We start from the raw sequence: 17,302 nt of genomic DNA, 5'->3' as shown, positions 1-17,302 counted from the left end.
TATAGAAATAGTCTCCCAGGGTTATCTTCTGGAATTCAAGGGACTTCCCCCAAGGGGGAGGTTCCACAGGTCTCAGTTGTCTTCAGACCACATAAAAAGACAGGCGTTCTTACATTGTGTAGAAGACCTGTTAAAAATGGGAGTGATTCATCCTGTTCCATTAAGAGAACAAGGGATGGGGTTCTACTCCAATCTGTTCATAGTTCCCAAAAAAGAGGGAACGTTCAGACCAATCTTAGATCTCAAGATCTTAAACAAATTTCTCAAGGTCCCATCGTTCAAGATGGAAACCATTCGAACTATCCTTCCTTCCATCCAGGAAGGTCAATTCATGACCACGGTGGATTTAAAGGATGCGTATCTACATATTCCTATCCACAAGGAACATCATCGGTTCCTAAGGTTTGCATTCCTGGACAAACATTACCAGTTTGTGGCGCTTCCTTTCGGATTAGCCACTGCTCCAAGGATTTTCACAAAGGTACTAGGGTCCCTTCTAGCGGTGCTAAGACCAAGGGGCATTGCAGTAGTACCTTACCTGGACGACATTCTGATTCAAGCGTCGTCCCTCCCTCGAGCAAAGGCTCACACGGACATCGTCCTGGCCTTTCTCAGATCTCACGGCTGGAAAGTGAACGTGGAAAAGAGTTCTCTATCCCCGTCAACAAGGGTTCCCTTCTTGGGAACAATTATAGACTCCTCAGAAATGAGGATTTTTCTAACAGAGGCCAGAAAAATAAAACTTCTGGACTCTTGTCGGATACTTCATTCCGTTCCTCTTCCTTCCGTAGCTCAGTGCATGGAAGTGATCGGGTTGATGGTGGCGGCAATGGACATAGTTCCTTTTGCGCGCATTCATCTAAGACCATTACAACTGTGCATGCTCAGTCAGTGGAATGGGGACTATACAGACTTGTCTCCAAAGATACAAGTAAATCAGAGGACCAGAGACTCACTCCGTTGGTGGCTGTCCCTGGACAACCTGTCACGAGGGATGACATTCCGCAGACCAGAGTGGGTCATTGTCACGACCGACGCCAGTCTGATGGGCTGGGGCGCGGTCTGGGGATCCCTGAAAGCTCAGGGTCTTTGGTCTCGGGAAGAATCTCTTCTACCGATAAATATTCTGGAACTGAGAGCGATATTCAATGCTCTCAAGGCTTGGCCTCAGCTAGCGAGGACCAAGTTCATACGGTTTCAATCAGACAACATGACGACTGTTGCGTACATCAACCATCAGGGGGGAACAAGGAGTTCCCTAGCGATGGAAGAAGTGACCAAGATTATTCTATGGGCGGAGTCTCACTCCTGCCACCTGTCTGCTATCCACATCCCGGGAGTGGAAAATTGGGAAGCGGATTTTCTGAGTCGTCAGACATTGCATCCGGGGGAGTGGGAACTCCATCCGGAAATCTTTGCCCAAGTCACTCAGCTATGGGGCATTCCAGACATGGATCTGATGGCCTCTCGTCAGAACTTCAAAGTTCCTTGCTACGGGTCCAGATCCAGGGATCCCAAGGCGGCTCTAGTGGATGCACTAGTAGCACCTTGGACCTTCAAACTAGCTTATGTGTTCCCGCCGTTTCCTCTCATCCCCAGGCTGGTAGCCAGGATCAATCAGGAGAGGGCGTCGGTGATCTTGATAGCTCCTGCGTGGCCACGCAGGACTTGGTATGCAGATCTGGTGAATATGTCATCGGCTCCACCTTGGAAGCTACCTTTGAGACGAGACCTTCTTGTTCAGGGTCCGTTCGAACATCCGAATCTGGTTTCACTCCAGCTGACTGCTTGGAGATTGAACGCTTGATTTTATCGAAGCGAGGTTTCTCAGATTCTGTTATCAATACTCTTGTTCAGGCCAGAAAGCCTGTAACTAGAAAGATTTACCACAAAATTTGGAAAAAATATATCTGTTGGTGTGAATCTAAAGGATTCCCTTGGGACAAGGTTAAGATTCCTAGGATTCTATCCTTCCTTCAAGAAGGATTGGAAAAAGGATTATCGGCAAGTTCCCTGAAGGGACAGATTTCTGCCTTGTCGGTGTTACTTCACAAAAAACTGGCAGCTGTGCCAGATGTTCAAGCCTTTGTTCAGGCTCTGGTTAGAATCAAGCCTGTTTACAAACCTTTGACTCCTCCTTGGAGTCTCAATTTAGTTCTTTCAGTTCTTCAGGGGGTTCCGTTTGAACCCTTACATTCCGTTGATATTAAGTTATTATCTTGGAAAGTTTTGTTTTTAGTTGCAATTTCTTCTGCTAGAAGAGTTTCAGAATTATCTGCTCTGCAGTGTTCTCCTCCTTATCTGGTGTTCCATGCAGATAAGGTGGTTTTACGTACTAAACCTGGTTTTCTTCCAAAAGTTGTTTCTAACAAAAACATTAACCAGGAGATTATCGTACCTTCTCTGTGTCCGAAACCAGTTTCAAAGAAGGAACGTTTGTTGCACAATTTGGATGTTGTTCGCGCTCTAAAATTCTATTTAGATGCTACAAAGGATTTTAGACAAACATCTTCCTTGTTTGTTGTTTATTCAGGTAAAAGGAGAGGTCAAAAAGCAACTTCTACCTCTCTCTCTTTTTGGATTAAAAGCATCATCAGATTGGCTTACGAGACTGCCGGACGGCAGCCTCCCGAAAGAATCACAGCTCATTCCACTAGGGCTGTGGCTTCCACATGGGCCTTCAAGAACGAGGCTTCTGTTGATCAGATATGTAGGGCAGCGACTTGGTCTTCACTGCACACTTTTACCAAATTTTACAAGTTTGATACTTTTGCTTCTTCTGAGGCTATTTTTGGGAGAAAGGTTTTGCAAGCCGTGGTGCCTTCCATTTAGGTGACCTGATTTGCTCCCTCCCTTCATCCGTGTCCTAAAGCTTTGGTATTGGTTCCCACAAGTAAGGATGACGCCGTGGACCGGACACACCTATGTTGGAGAAAACAGAATTTATGTTTACCTGATAAATTTCTTTCTCCAACGGTGTGTCCGGTCCACGGCCCGCCCTGGTTTTTTAATCAGGTCTGATAATTTATTTTCTTTAACTACAGTCACCACGGTACCATATGGTTTCTCCTATGCAAATATTCCTCCTTAACGTCGGTCGAATGACTGGGGTAGGCGGAGCCTAGGAGGGATCATGTGACCAGCTTTGCTGGGCTCTTTGCCATTTCCTGTTGGGGAAGAGAATATCCCACAAGTAAGGATGACGCCGTGGACCGGACACACCGTTGGAGAAAGAAATTTATCAGGTAAACATAAATTCTGTTTTTTTGGGAGAAAGGTTTTGCAAGCCGTGGTGCCTTCCATTTAGGTGACCTGATTTGCTCCCTCCCTTCATCCGTGTCCTAAAGCTGGTATTGGTTCCCACAAGTAAGGATGACGCCGTGGACCGGACACACCTATGTTGGAGAAAACAGAATTTATGTTTACCTGATAAATTACTTTCTCCAACGGTGTGTCCGGTCCACGGCCCGCCCTGGTTTTTTAATCAGGTCTGATAATTTATTTTCTTTAACTACAGTCACCACGGTATCATATGGTTTCTCCTATGCAAATATTCCTCCTTAACGTCGGTCGAATGACTGGGGTAGGCGGAGCCTAGGAGGGATCATGTGACCAGCTTTGCTGGGCTCTTTGCCATTTCCTGTTGGGGAAGAGAATATCCCACAAGTAAGGATGACGCCGTGGACCGGACACACCGTTGGAGAAAGTAATTTATCAGGTAAACATAAATTCTGTTTTTCTCTATTACATATTGCAAGATGTCTCAGATTGACCCTGAATCAGAAGATACTTCTAGAAAATTGCTGCCTGATGCTGGATCTACCAAAGTTAAGTGTATTTGTTGTAAACTTGTGGTAACTGTTCCTCCGGCTGTTGTTTGTAATGAATGTCATGACAAGCTTATTAATGCAGATAATATTTCCTTTAGTAATGTTCCATTACCTGTTGCTGTTCCATCAACATCTAATATTCAGGGTGTTCCTGTTAACATAAGAGATTTTGTTTCTAAATCTATTAAGAAGGCTATGTCTGTTATTCCTCCTTCTAGTAAACGTAAAAGGTCTTTTAAAACTTCTCATGAATTTTTAATTGAACATCATCATTCTGGTTCTGATAATGATTCTTCTGGTTCAGAGGATTCTGTTTCAGAGGTTGATACTGATAAATCTTCATATTTATTTAAAATGGAATTTATTCTTTCTTTGCTTAAAGAAGTCTTAATTGCATTAGAAATGGAGGAGTCTGGTCCTCTTGATACTAAATCTAAACGTTTGAATACGGTTTTTAAACCTCCTGTAGTTATTCCAGAGGTTTTTCCCGTCTCTGATACTATTTCTGAAGTAATTTCCAGGGAATGGAATAATTTGGGTAATTCATTTTCTCCTTCTAAACGGTTTAAGCAATTATATCCTGTGCCATCTGACAGATTAGAGTTTTGGGACAAAATCCCTAAGGTTGATGGGGCTATCTCTACTCTTGCTAAACGTACTACTATTCCTACGGCAGATAGTACTTCTTTTAAGGATCCTTTAGATAGGAAAATTGAATCCTTTCTAAGAAAAGCTTACTTATGTTCAGGTAATCTTCTTAGACCTGCTATATCTTTGGCGGATGTTGCTGCAGCTTCAACTTTCTGGTTGGAAGCTTTAGCACAACAAGTAACAGATCATAATACTCATAGCATTGTTAATCTTCTTCAACATGCTAATAATTTTATTTGTGATGCCATCTTTGATATCATTAGGGTTGATGTCAGGTATATGTCTTTAGCTATTTTAGCTAGAAGAGCTTTATGGCTTAAAACTTGGAATGCTGATATGTCTTCTAAGTCAACTTTGCTTTCCCTTTCTTTCCAGGGTAATAAATTGTTTGGTTCACAGTTGGATTCTATTATTTCAACTGTTACTGGGGGAAAAGGAACTTTTTTACCACAGGATAAAAAATCTAAAGGTAAATTTAGGTCTGCTAATCGTTTTTGTTCCTTTCGTCACAATAAGGAACAAAAGCCTGATCCTTCCCCTACAGGAGCGGTATCAGTTTGGAAACCATCTCCAGTCTGGAATAAATCCAAGCCTTTTAGAAAGCCAAAACCAGCTCCCAAGTCCACATGAAGGTGCGGCCCTCATTCCAGCCCAGCTGGTAGGGGGCAGATTACGATTTTTCAAAGAAATTTGGATCAATTCGATTCACAATCTTTGGATTCAGAACATTGTTTCACAAGGGTACAGAATAGGCTTCAAGATAAGGCCTCCTGTAAGAAGATTTTTTCTTTCCCGTGTCCCAATAAATCCAGTGAAGGCTCAAGCATTTCTGAAATGTGTTTCAGATCTAGAGTTGGCTGGAGTAATTATGCCAGTTCCAGTTCTGGAACAGGGGCTGGGGTTTTACTCAAATCTCTTCATTGTACCAAAGAAGGAGAATTCCTTCAGACCAGTTCTGGATTTAAAAATATTGAATCGTTATGTAAGGGTACTAACATTCAAAATGGTAACTATAAGGACTATTCTGCCTTTTGTTCAGCAAGGGCATTATATGTCCACAATAGATTTACAAGATGCATATCTGCATATTCCGATTCATCCAGATCACTATCAGTTTCTGAGATTCTCTTTCCTAGACAAGCATTACCAGTTTGTGGCTCTGCCGTTTGGCCTAGCAACAGCTCCAAGGATTTTTACAAAGGTTCTCGGTGCCCTTTTATCTGTAATCAGAGAACAGGGTATTGTGGTTTTTCCTTATTTGGATGATATCTTGGTACTTGCTCAGTCTTCACATTTAGCAGAATCTCATACGAATCGACTTGTATCGACAAGGGTAACCTTTTTAGGTTTCCAGATAGATTCAGTGTCCATGACTCTGTCTCTGACGGACAAGAGACGTCTGAAATTGGTTTCAGCTTGTCGAAACCTTCAGTCTCAATCATTCCCTTCGGTAGCCTTATGCATGGACATTCTAGGTCTTATGACTGCTGCATCGGACTCGATCCCCTTTGCTCCTTTTCACATGCGACCTCTTCAGCTCTGTATGCTGAACCAGTGGTGCAGGGATTATACGAAGATATCACAGTTAATATCTTTAAAACTGATTGTACGACACTCTCTGACGTGGTGGACAGACCACCATCGTTTAGTTCAGGGGGCTTCTTTTGTTCTTCCGACCTGGACTGTGATCTCAACAGATGCAAGTCTGACAGGTTGGGGAGCTGTATGGGGGTCTCTGACAGCACAAGGGGTTTGGGAATCTCAGGAGGCGAGATTACCAATCAACATTTTGGAACTCCGTGCAATTTTCTGAGCTCTTCAGTCGTGGCCTCTTCTAAAGAGAGAGTCGTTCATTTGTTTCCAGACGGACAATGTCACAACCGTGGCATATGTCAATCATCAAGGAGGGACTCACAGTCCTCTGGCTATGAAAGAAGTATCTTGAATACTTGTATGGGCGGAATCCAGCTCTTGTCTAATTTCTGCGGTTCATATCCCAGGTATAGACAATTGGAGAGCGGTTTATCTCAGTCGCCAAACGTTACATCCGGGCAAATGGTCTCTTTACCCAGAGGTATTTCTTCAGATTGTTCAAATGTGGGGACTGCCAGAAATAGATCTGATGGCTTCTCATCTAAACAAGAAGCTTCCCAGGTATCTGTCCAGATCCAGGGATCCTCAGGCGGAAGCAGTGGATGCATTGTCACTAACTTGGAAGTATCATCCTGCTTATATCTTTCCGCCTCTAGTTCTTCTTCCAAGAGTGATTTCCAAGATTCTAAAGGAGCGTTCGTTTGTTCTGCTGGTGGCCCCAGCATGGCCTCACAGGTTTTGGTATGCAGATCTTGTTCAGATGGCTACTTGCCAACCGTGGACTCTTCCGTTAAGACCAGACCTTCTATCGCAAGGTCCTTTTTTCCATCAGGATCTCAAATCCTTAAATTTGAAGGTATGGAGATTGAACGCTTGATTCTCAGTCATAGAGGTTTCTCTGACTCCGTAATTAATACTATGTTACAGGCTCGTAAATCTGTATCTAGGAAGATATATTATCGAGTCTGGAAAACTTACATTTCTTGGTGTTCTTCTCATCTTTTTTCTTGGCATTCTTTTAGAATTCCTAGAATTTTACAGTTTCTTCTGGATGGTTTGGATAAAGGTTTGTCTGCAAGTTCCTTGAAAGGACAAATCTCTGCTCTTTCTGTTCTTTTTCACAGAAAGATTGCTAGTCTTCCTGATATTCATTGTTTTGTACAGGCTTTAGTTTGTATAAAACCTGTTATTAAGTCAATTTCTCCTCCTTGGAGTTTGAATTTGGTTCTGGGGGCTCTTCAAGCTCCTCCGTTTGAGCCTATGCATTCGCTGGATATTAAATTACTTTCTTGGAAAGTTTTGTTCCTTTTGGCCATATCTTCTGCTAGAAGAGTTTCTGAATTATCTGCTCTTTCTTGTGAGTCTCCTTTTCTGATTTTTCATCAGGATAAGGCGGTGTTGCGAACATCATTTAAATTTTTACCTAAGGTTGTGAATTCTAGCAACATTAGTAGAGAAATTGTGGTTCCTTCATTGTGTTCTAATCCTAAGAATTCTAAGGAAAGATCATTGCATTCTTTGGATGTAGTTAGAGCTTTGAAATATTATGTTGAAGCTACTAAAGAATTCCGAAAGACTTCTAGTCTTTTTGTTATCTTTTCTGGTTCTAGGAAAGGTCAGAAGGCTTCTGCCATTTCTTTGGCATCTTGGTTAAAGTCTTTGATTCATCATGCTTATGTTGAGACGGGTAGAACTCCGCCTCAAAGGATTACAGCTCATTGGACTAGGTCAGTTTCTACTTCCTGGGCACTTAAGAATGAAGCTTCGGTTGATCAGATTTGCAAAGCAGCAACTTGGTCTTCTTTGCATACTTTTACTAAATTCTACCATTTTTATGTGTTTTCTTCTTCTGAAGCAGTTTTTTGTAGAAAAGTACTTCAGGCAGCTGTTTCAGTTTGATAATTTCAGGGTTTTTTTTCATTATAAGATTTAAACTTTGTTTTGGGGTGTGGATTATTTTTCAGCGGAATTGGCTGTTTTTATTTTATCCCTCCCTCTCTAGTGACTCTTGCGTGGAAGATCCACATCTTGGGTATTCATTATCTCATACGTCACTAGCTCATGGACTCTTGCTAATTACATGAAAGAAAACATAATTTATGTAAGAACTTACCTGATAAATTCATTTCTTTCATATTAGCAAGAGTCCATGAGGCCCGCCCTTTTTGAGGTGGTTATGATTTTTTTGTATAAAGCACAATTATTCCAATTCCTTATTTTTTATGCTTTCGCACTTTTTTCTTATCACCCCACTTCTTGGCTATTCGTTAAACTGATTTGTGGGTGTGGTGAGGGGTGTATTTGTAGGCATTTTGAGGTTTGGGAAACTTTGCCCCTTCTGGTAGGAATGCATATCCCATACGTCACTAGCTCATGGACTCTTGCTAATATGAAAGAAATGAATTTATCAGGTAAGTTCTTACATAAATTATGTTTTTCCCTTCAGAGAGCTATGGTTTAAACAGAGGGAATCTTATGGAGTATGGGGTAGTGGCACAATTACACGAAGTGGGAGTTAGTCATAGGCCTACCACAGGTGTCGTGAGATCGGTCGCTGGCCTCCTTTTGTTGGATTATCGTTATACTCCACATACAAATATCCTCTGCTGTCACTTGTACAGCACTGGATTTCTGGACTAGAAGCAGTATTTGCCTGCGGATGGTAAGTCCAGTAGTGTGGGTGCTTTTAAGGTAAGTATTGGCTATTAGTAGATACATCATAGCCAGGGGACTATTGGGACAATGTTTAGCTCTCATTGACTTAATTTTCACTCCTTTTCATGTTTAGTGTGCATTGGCTTATTTCTTTCCTATGGCATGGAGAGTCCACAACGTCATTCCAATTACTAGTGGGATATTCAACTCTTGGCCAGCAGGAGGTGGCAAAGAGCACCCCAGCAAAGCTGTTAAGTGTAACTTCCCTTACCCATAATCCCCAGTCATTTTCTTTGTCAATGGAGAATGTGCGAAGACGGTGTCCGAAGATATTTAATCCTTTTATGGGTACTTTTCCCTGCAAGCAAGGATCGGGGTCTATCTGTGTCCAAACATCAATCTCTTTAGTAAGAGTAGTGATGGCTTATACAGTTAGAAGGCGGTGAGGTAGTCTTTGCTTTACTTCTAACAATTTTGCTACCCCTTTGTAGAAAAGCATGGTTGGTTACTCTGTTCTTTCTTTTACTACAGGTCCATGGCAGTGCAGTGCCTGTCTCACCTAAGTAGCTGCTATTTGCCCTGCAGCTGGATCAACAGGTTAAGTGACTTTTCCTTCTAGGTAATGAAGGACAGCACTTCAGAGGTTAACCCTCAAGTGGATCACTTTCTGGGACATAGTTACCCTATTGGTTTATGGGCACAGTGTTGGGACAGCTTTTATTGGGGGTCAATGAAATAGAACTCATCAGGCACTTTATTGGTATGATTTAGAGAGACTTAAGCGTTAATTTTCCCTAATTATTGGTGGAAGGTATTTCCGTTTTTTTTATAAAACTTTTCTCCTTATGTATTGCTGTGAAATTGGGAGGCAGATTTTAGGCTTGTCAATCGGTATACAAGCTTAGCTGCAGAGTTATTATGGCTGTTTAAACTATAGTAGCTTTTAGTGGGGCCATTTTTACTTTTACGGAGCAGACCTTCATGAGCCTCAAAGTGTCGGCTTGAAGTCTAGGTGTGTCGGCTTTGTTTTCTCGCCATTCGGGTTGTCTGCACTAGAGAAAAGCTTAGCTGCAGAGTAACCAGCTTCATCTTACTACTGGGATTTTCTCTCCGGTCCGGTAGGAGCTTCAGACATCTTGTGTCTGAGGTTGAACCCTAATTTTTTTTATGCAATCTCCCTACTAAATTTGATAATTAACATTTAAATTTGGCATTTTACATTGTTATTTTAATAATTTTGTCTAGTGGGACCTGTTCTATTGTAGCTATGGACTCAGAACAGGATCAGCCGATCTCTATGGATAAATGTTTGCTATGTTTAGAGAACCAGATTGCCCTACCATTGCAATTTTGTTCTTTATGCTTAGCTAAAACCTTAAAATTTAAAGACATATTACTCCCTTCTGAGCCAAGTGTCTCTCAGGATAATGCTGTGCGTGACATGCCTCAGCTTTCTTCTCAGACGTCCCAAGCTTTAATTGTCCTCTTATCCACCTGGGGGTGTTTATTTACCTGGGGATTTTGCCGCTCAGATTGCTTCTGCAGTATCGGCGGCCTTCTGCAGTATCGGCGGCTTTGTCAGCTTTCCCTTCTTCGGGTAAGCGTAAGCGGAAATCTAAGCATTTGTCTGATAGAAAGGCTTCTAACCCCTCTAAGCCTGCGCTGGTCAACCTTTCTCAATTGTCTGATTAGGAGAATACTTCAGTAGCTTCTGAAGGTGAAATCTCAGACTCTGACACTTTGACAGATAAGACTTCAGATTCTGAAGAGGTTAATTTTAGATTTGTGCCTCCGGTTACTACTTAAGGTGGTTCTAGCTACTTTGGATGACTCTGAAATTTCAGTTGCTGTCAACCCCACAAAGTCTTCTAAACTGGATAGAGTTTATGATTCTCCAACTCCTGAGGATTGTTCCAAAAAAGATGTCGGAAATTAAAGCTCAGAAATGGGATAAGCCGGGGGTTCCTTTTTCCCCTTCTCCTGTTTTTTTTTTTTAAAAAAAACACGTTTCTTGTTGCTGACTCCGTTCGTGACTCATGGCGTACTGTGCCTAAAGTAGAAGGAGCTATCTCTGCTCTAGCTAAAAGAACTACCATTCCTATAAAGGATAGTTGTTCTTTTAAAGATCCAATGGATAAGAAGCTAGAGGCTTACTTAAAAAAGATGTACATACATCAAGAATTACAGTGGCAACCTGCGACGAGTATTGCTACGGTTGCGGGAGCAGCATCTTATTGGTGCGATGCCCTGTCTGATCTTATTTCAGAAGAGACTACGGTAGAGGAGATCCAAGATAGGATCAAGGCTCTAAACTGGCTTATACTTTTATCTGCGATGCCAACATGCAGGTAATTAGACTGGGAGCTAAGTTGTCTAGCTTCATTGTTGTAGCTCTCAGATCTCTGTGGTTAAAATCTTGGTCGGCTGATGTTTCTTCAAAGACCAAGCTTTTGGCTTTATCTTATAGGGGTAAAAATCTGTTTGGGCCTGGTCTGGGGGAAATCATTTCAGAGATTACGGGTGGAGAAGGATCTTTCCTACCTCAGGACAAGAAGAATAGATCTTAAGGGTCGATAGACTTCTAATTTTCGTTCCTTTTGCAACTTTAAAGGACAGAAGTCATCGTCTTCCTCTTCCAAACCAGACCAATCCCGGTCCACTCGGAAATCCAGCCAACCCTGGAACAAGGGAAAACAAAACAAAAAGCCTTCCACTGACTCTAAATCAGCATGAAGGGTCTGCCCCAATCTGATTTTTGGATCAGGTGGAGGGGCAGGATTTCTCTTATTCGACAGGCTTGGATACGCGATGTCCCAGATCCTACCATAGACCTGAAGGACGCGTATTTACACTTTCCCATTCACAGGGATCATTACCAGTTTCTAAGGTTTGCATTTCTGGACATGCATTTCCAGTTTATTGCTCTTCCATTTGGTCTTGCCACAGCTCCCAGAATATTTACAAAGGTTCTGGGAGCCCTATTGGCAGTGATCAGATCCCAGGGAATTGCTGTGGCGCCTTATCTAGATGACATCTTGGTTCAGGCGTCATTTTTTTCAACTAGCAAAATCTCATACAGCGATGTTGTTGTCTTTTCATTTTGGTGTGCTTTGGTTTTTTGCGTGTAGTCTATTTTATTAGTGCACCTCGACTACTTACGGGTTTGACAGTTTGTGCTGTATATGCTCATTAGTCTTTCCCCTCTAAACTATTGTGTTTTTTCGGGTTAATGCTCATTGCTCCTTCCCCAAGACTTTTGTTTAACATTTGTTTACCACGTTAACCCCTTCACCCAATACGACGTATATATACGTTGTGCGGTACTTTGGCTATCCTACCGCACCATTTATATATACATTGTTGCTTCAGGAAGCTCTCGGCTGTTAAGTTACAGACAAGATCTGGAGCTCCTGAAGCTTCAGGCATCTCCTGCATATGGAGCCGGAGCACAATCGGTACTCCACCTCCATATGAGGGCAGATGCCTGATCGTTACAGACGGTGACATCGTTGCTGGTGGAAGCGGGTGGGCGGTCCAGCAGGGGAGGCAGGAGGGAGAGGGAGGACCCACCTGCTGTCAATTTTTTTTTTTTTAAAGGGTCAGGGAGGAATGGGGCAGCTACGCTTCAGTAAAGGGGATCTGGGGGTGTGGGGGACCCTAAAGTAAAGATCGCGGGTAGGGTAGGGGGTACTCTACACTATGGAAAATCTGATCAAACTATCAAAAATAATAAAAAATATTTTTTATTTTAAAAAGAAAAGGTAGTTTATAGGTACTGGTGGCATACAGCTGCCAGTACCTAAGATGGCTCCTAGCAGTTAGGGGATCAGGGAGGTTGGGAGGTAAAGGGGGATCCTACACTGCAGAAATGATAAAACTATATATATAAAAAAATATTTTATATATATATATATATATATATATATATATATATATATATATATATATATATATATATATATATATATATATATATAAAAGCCTTATCTGCATGCTGGCAGACTGTCTGCCAGTACCTAAGATGGGGGTTACCAGTGGGGGGTGGGGGAGGGAAGAGAGCTGTTTGCGAGGGATCAGGGGGTAGGAAGTGTCAGGTGGGAGGCTAATCTCTATATTAAAGCTAAAATTAACCTTTTAAACTACCTGATTAACTCCTTCACTGCCGGGAATAATAGAAGTGTGGTGCGAAGCTGCAATTAGGTGACTCCTAATTGCCAAAAAGCAATGGCAAAGCCATATATGTTTGCTATTTCTGAACAAAGGGGATCCCAGAGAAACTTTTACAAACATTTGTGCAATGATTGCACAAGCAGTATGTAAGTAATTTCTGTGAGAAACCCAAAGTTTGTGAAAAAGTAACTTTATTTTTTAATTTGATCGCATTTGGCAGTGAAAGGTGGCATGAAATATCCCAAAATTCGCCTAGATTAATACCTTGGGTTGTCTACTTAAAAAATATATACAGTTTTGACAATTAAATACAAAAAAAACCAAGGCTCTATTTCAGTTTAAATGGAGTGATAGCAAAAATGCTAAAAAATCATCTGGTATTTTGGGCAAGTTTTTGGCTATAATTGCTGGTAGTTAAAGGGTTAATTGCAGTTTTTTTTTTGTTTGTTTTGTTTTATTATGGAGCAAACTGGTTTTGTCCCCACTACTACAACTACTTTGAATGTTAGTTCCTTAGAAGATGGATACTCTAAACACTTTACTACTAATATGAAATGTGCTCAGCTTTGCAATTCTTATAGGGATCATTAAATGCATTTTAATCAGACCAATGCTATTCTTGCTTCTAAGGGTATCTGTCCCCCCTCTGTTTTTTCTATAAAAGGGAGTTCTTTAGATTTTGCTCCAGGATTTAAAGATTTTGTGTGCTCTACTGTATCTGAAATGTTGGCATATCTGAAAGCGTAAGAGTCGGTTTCTATCAAGTCTGTTAAGATGCATGTTTTAGACCGTTTTGTCTGATTTGTCCTCAGAGGATGAGGTATTTTCAGATGATCATGAGTTGAGGCTCCATGTACTGAGCAGTGTAAGCTGCTTTGGAGCCCTTGCGGGGCAGGTTCACATATAAAAGCCTGCTTACCGCAATGTAAGAAGCAGCGGCGGTGAGGAGAAATCACAGAGAGCTCCAGATGATAGACAGTCCCTTCTCTCATATGATAGGTCATGCAAGAGAAGGATTGGGCTTTACACGCTTACTTGAGCGTGTAATGATGCATACGGACAGTGGTTCCTGTTCGTCCGCTGCCCGTATGCAGCGAAGGTGAATGGACAACTTCTTGAGTTGAGAAGTTTGTCAGCTCACCTTTAAATTCATGGAGCCCTAGGTCTCTGATCAAGATACAGGATAATGTTTTTTTTTTAGTTTTTTTAATCTACTGCTTAGTCACCGGATGTTTTTTTCCAGTTCCTGATGCTATCTCTGAAATATTGTCATTAGAATGTTCTTATCCAGGTATCCCCTTTAATCCAGCTTTATTATTTTTTAAGGGCGTTTCCTTTTCCTGCTTCTAACATAGACCTTTGGGAAACTATCCCTCTGGTAGAGGAGGCTATTTCTACCTTTGCTAACCATTGAGGATAGTACTGCTTTTACTAGACTCTATGGTTAGGATGTAAGTCTTTTCATTTGACAGCTTTTTAGCAAACAGCTTTAATTTTTAGGCCAGCAATTATTAAACGTGTATTTAAAGGGACATTAAACCCAACATTTTTCTTTCATTATTCAGATAGAGAATGCAATTTTTAACAACATTCCAATTTACTTCTATTATATGATTTGCTTCATTCTTTAAGTATCCTTTGTTTTAGAAATATCAATGCACATGAGTGAGCCAATCACAGGAGGCATCTATGTACAGCCACCAATCAGCAGCTTCTGCGCCTACCTAGATATGCTTTTCAGCAAAGGATATCAAGAGAATGAAGCAAATTAGATAATAGAAGTAAATTAGAAAGTTGTTTAAAATTGCATGCTCTTTCTAATTCATAAAAAATTTGGGTTTGATGTCCCTTTAAGCAAACAAGCATATATCCCTTTGTGGTCTCCATCTAGTAACTACATGTAAATGTACTGTATATTGATGTATACACAATAATATTTATAGCTAAACTACCTAGTATGCCCATGTAATGCTTTTCTTATCGTGATTGTTGGTGCAAAATTAAAAATCCTCCTTAATAGAGCCAGTAACTAAAAGAATAAGGGAAGGAAAATTAGTTAACCGTTTTAACCCTGGGAGAAAGTGGAACAAGCATGTTTTTCAGATGTATTTTAAAGCAGAGGCAGCAAAATAAATAATGAACAGATATTGCAATAATGTTACACTTAAAACATTTTATGCATTGTTAAAGATTATTTTATAGCCCTTTTAATGATCAACTATGGATACTATAATTGTGTATTTCTTTTTCAGTAAATGAAAGCCATATTGTGGTGCAAGCCCTGCGGCTAAATACGATGTCAAAGCTTACATTTGCAGACTGTTCCCGCTGTGATGCCCTAATTAAGGATGTCTTTCCTGGAGTTGACTTTAAGGATGTTGAATACATGGAGTTAAATGCAGCTTTGGAGCAGGTTTTTGAAGAAGCAAATTTAGAAATGATTCCAAGTCAGGTATTACTAAACATACATAATGGTTTTCCAATTTATCATACACTACTTTAATAATCTGGCTATGCTACTGGATTTTTTTTTTTTTAGAAATTCCATTTTGAAAACCTTTGTTTATTAACACTGAAATTAATAAAACCCGGTTTCTTGACACAGAAACTATTTTCTCTTGTAAGGAGTATCCAGTCCACGGATCATCCATTACTTGTGGGATATTCTCATTCCCAACAGGAAGTTGCAAGAGGACACCCACAGCAGAGCTGTCTATATAGCTCCTCCCCTAACTGCCATACCCAGTCATTCTCTTGCAACTCTCAACAAACATGGAGGTAGAAAGAGAGAAGTGGTGAAATGTAGCTGTTATTTTACTTCAATCAAAAGTTTATTATTTTCTCCAACATTGGTGTGTCCGGTCCACAGCGTCATCCATTACTTGTGGGAAATATTCTCCCCCACAGGGAAAGGCAAGGAGAGCACACAGCAAGAGCTGTCCATATAGCTCCCCCTCTGGCTCTGCCCCCCAGTCATTCTCCTTGCCGCTCTGAACAAGTAGCATCTCCACGGGGATGGCGAGGAGTTTGCTATTTCTTCTGCTAGAAGAGTTTCTGAATTATCTGCTTTGCAGTGTAATCCACCCTGGTTTTCCATTCAGATAAGGTTGTTTTGCGTACTAAGCCTGGTTTTCTTCCAAAAGTTGTTTCCAACAAGAATATTAACCAGGAAATAGTTGTTCCTTCTCTGTGTCCGAATCCAGTTTCAAAGAAGGAACGTTTGTTACACAATTTAGATGTAGTTCGTGCTTTAAAGTTCTATTTAGAAGCAACATAAGATTTTAGACAAACCTCATCTTTGTTTGTCGTTTACTCTGGTAAGAGGAGAGGTCAAAAATCTACTGCTACCTCTCTTTCTTTCTGGCTGAAAAGCATTATCCGATTGGCTTATGAGACTGCCGGACGGCAGCCTCCTGAACGAATCACAGCTCACTCTACTAGGGCTGTGGCTTCCACATGGGCCTACAAGAACGAGGCTTCTGTTGATCAGATATGTAAGGCAGCGACTTGGACTTCTCTGCACACTTTTGCCAAATTCTACAAATTTGATACTTATGCTTCTTCGGAGGCTATTTTTGGGAGAAAGGTTTTGCAAGCCGTGGTGCCTTCCATTTAGGTAACCTGATTTGCTCCCTCCCTTCATCCGTGTCCTAAAGCTTTGGTATTGGTTCCCACAAGTAATGGATGACGCCGTGGACCGGACACACCAATGAAAAACAGAATTTATGCTTACCTGATAAATTACTTTCTCCAACGGTGTGTCCGGTCCACGGCCCGCCCTGGTTTTCCTAATCAGGTTGAATTTTTTTTTCTTTATACACTACAGTCACCACGGCACCCTATAGTTTCTCCTTTTTCTCCTAACCGTCGGTCGAATGACTGGGGGGCGGAGCCAGAGGGGGAGCTATATGGACAGCTCTTGCTGTGTGCTCTCCTTGCCTTTCCCTGTGGGGGAGAATATTTCCCACAAGTAATGGATGACGCCGTGGACCGGACACACCGTTGGAGAAAGTAATTTATCAGGTAAGCATAAATTCTGTTTTTAAATGGTACCGGAGTTGTACTATTTTGTTCCAGGCAGAAAAATAGAAGAATCTGCCTGTGATTTCTATGATCTTAGCAGGTTGTAACTAAGATCCATTGCTGTTCTCACACATGACTGAAGAGAGAGATAACTTCAGCGGGGGAATGGCGTGCAGGTTATCCTGCTATGAGGTATGTGCAGTTAAGATTTTTCTAGAAGATGTGAATGCTAGAAAATGCTGCTGATGCCAAATTTATGTAAGGTAAGCCTGAATACAGTGATTAAATAGCGACTGGTATCATGCTTACTTTCTGAGGTAATACTCTTTTATATTTACAATATAAAACGTTTGCTGGCATGTTTAACCCCTTAATGACCA

The 17,302-nt window shown here is 41.2% G+C and overlaps 1 protein-coding gene across 1 annotated transcript in view; it reads left to right on the top strand.

Moving 5' to 3' along the window:
• DYNC2H1 (dynein cytoplasmic 2 heavy chain 1) overlaps window positions 1-17,302 on the top strand; it is a 1,178,830-nt gene that overhangs the window by 215,175 nt on the left and 946,353 nt on the right. Inside the window, exons 34-35 of the mRNA XM_053705582.1 lie at window positions 9,014-9,077; window positions 15,152-15,351. Of these exons, the coding sequence (XP_053561557.1) occupies window positions 9,014-9,077; window positions 15,152-15,351 (264 nt within the window). The remainder of the gene's footprint in view (window positions 1-9,013; window positions 9,078-15,151; window positions 15,352-17,302) is intronic.

This window comes from Bombina bombina, chromosome 3 (genome assembly GCF_027579735.1).
Source record: "Bombina bombina isolate aBomBom1 chromosome 3, aBomBom1.pri, whole genome shotgun sequence".
NCBI classification, from domain to species: domain Eukaryota; kingdom Metazoa; phylum Chordata; class Amphibia; order Anura; family Bombinatoridae; genus Bombina; species Bombina bombina.
Note: the sequence above shows the minus strand (reverse complement) of the source record. Positions and strands in the feature narration are given on the sequence as shown.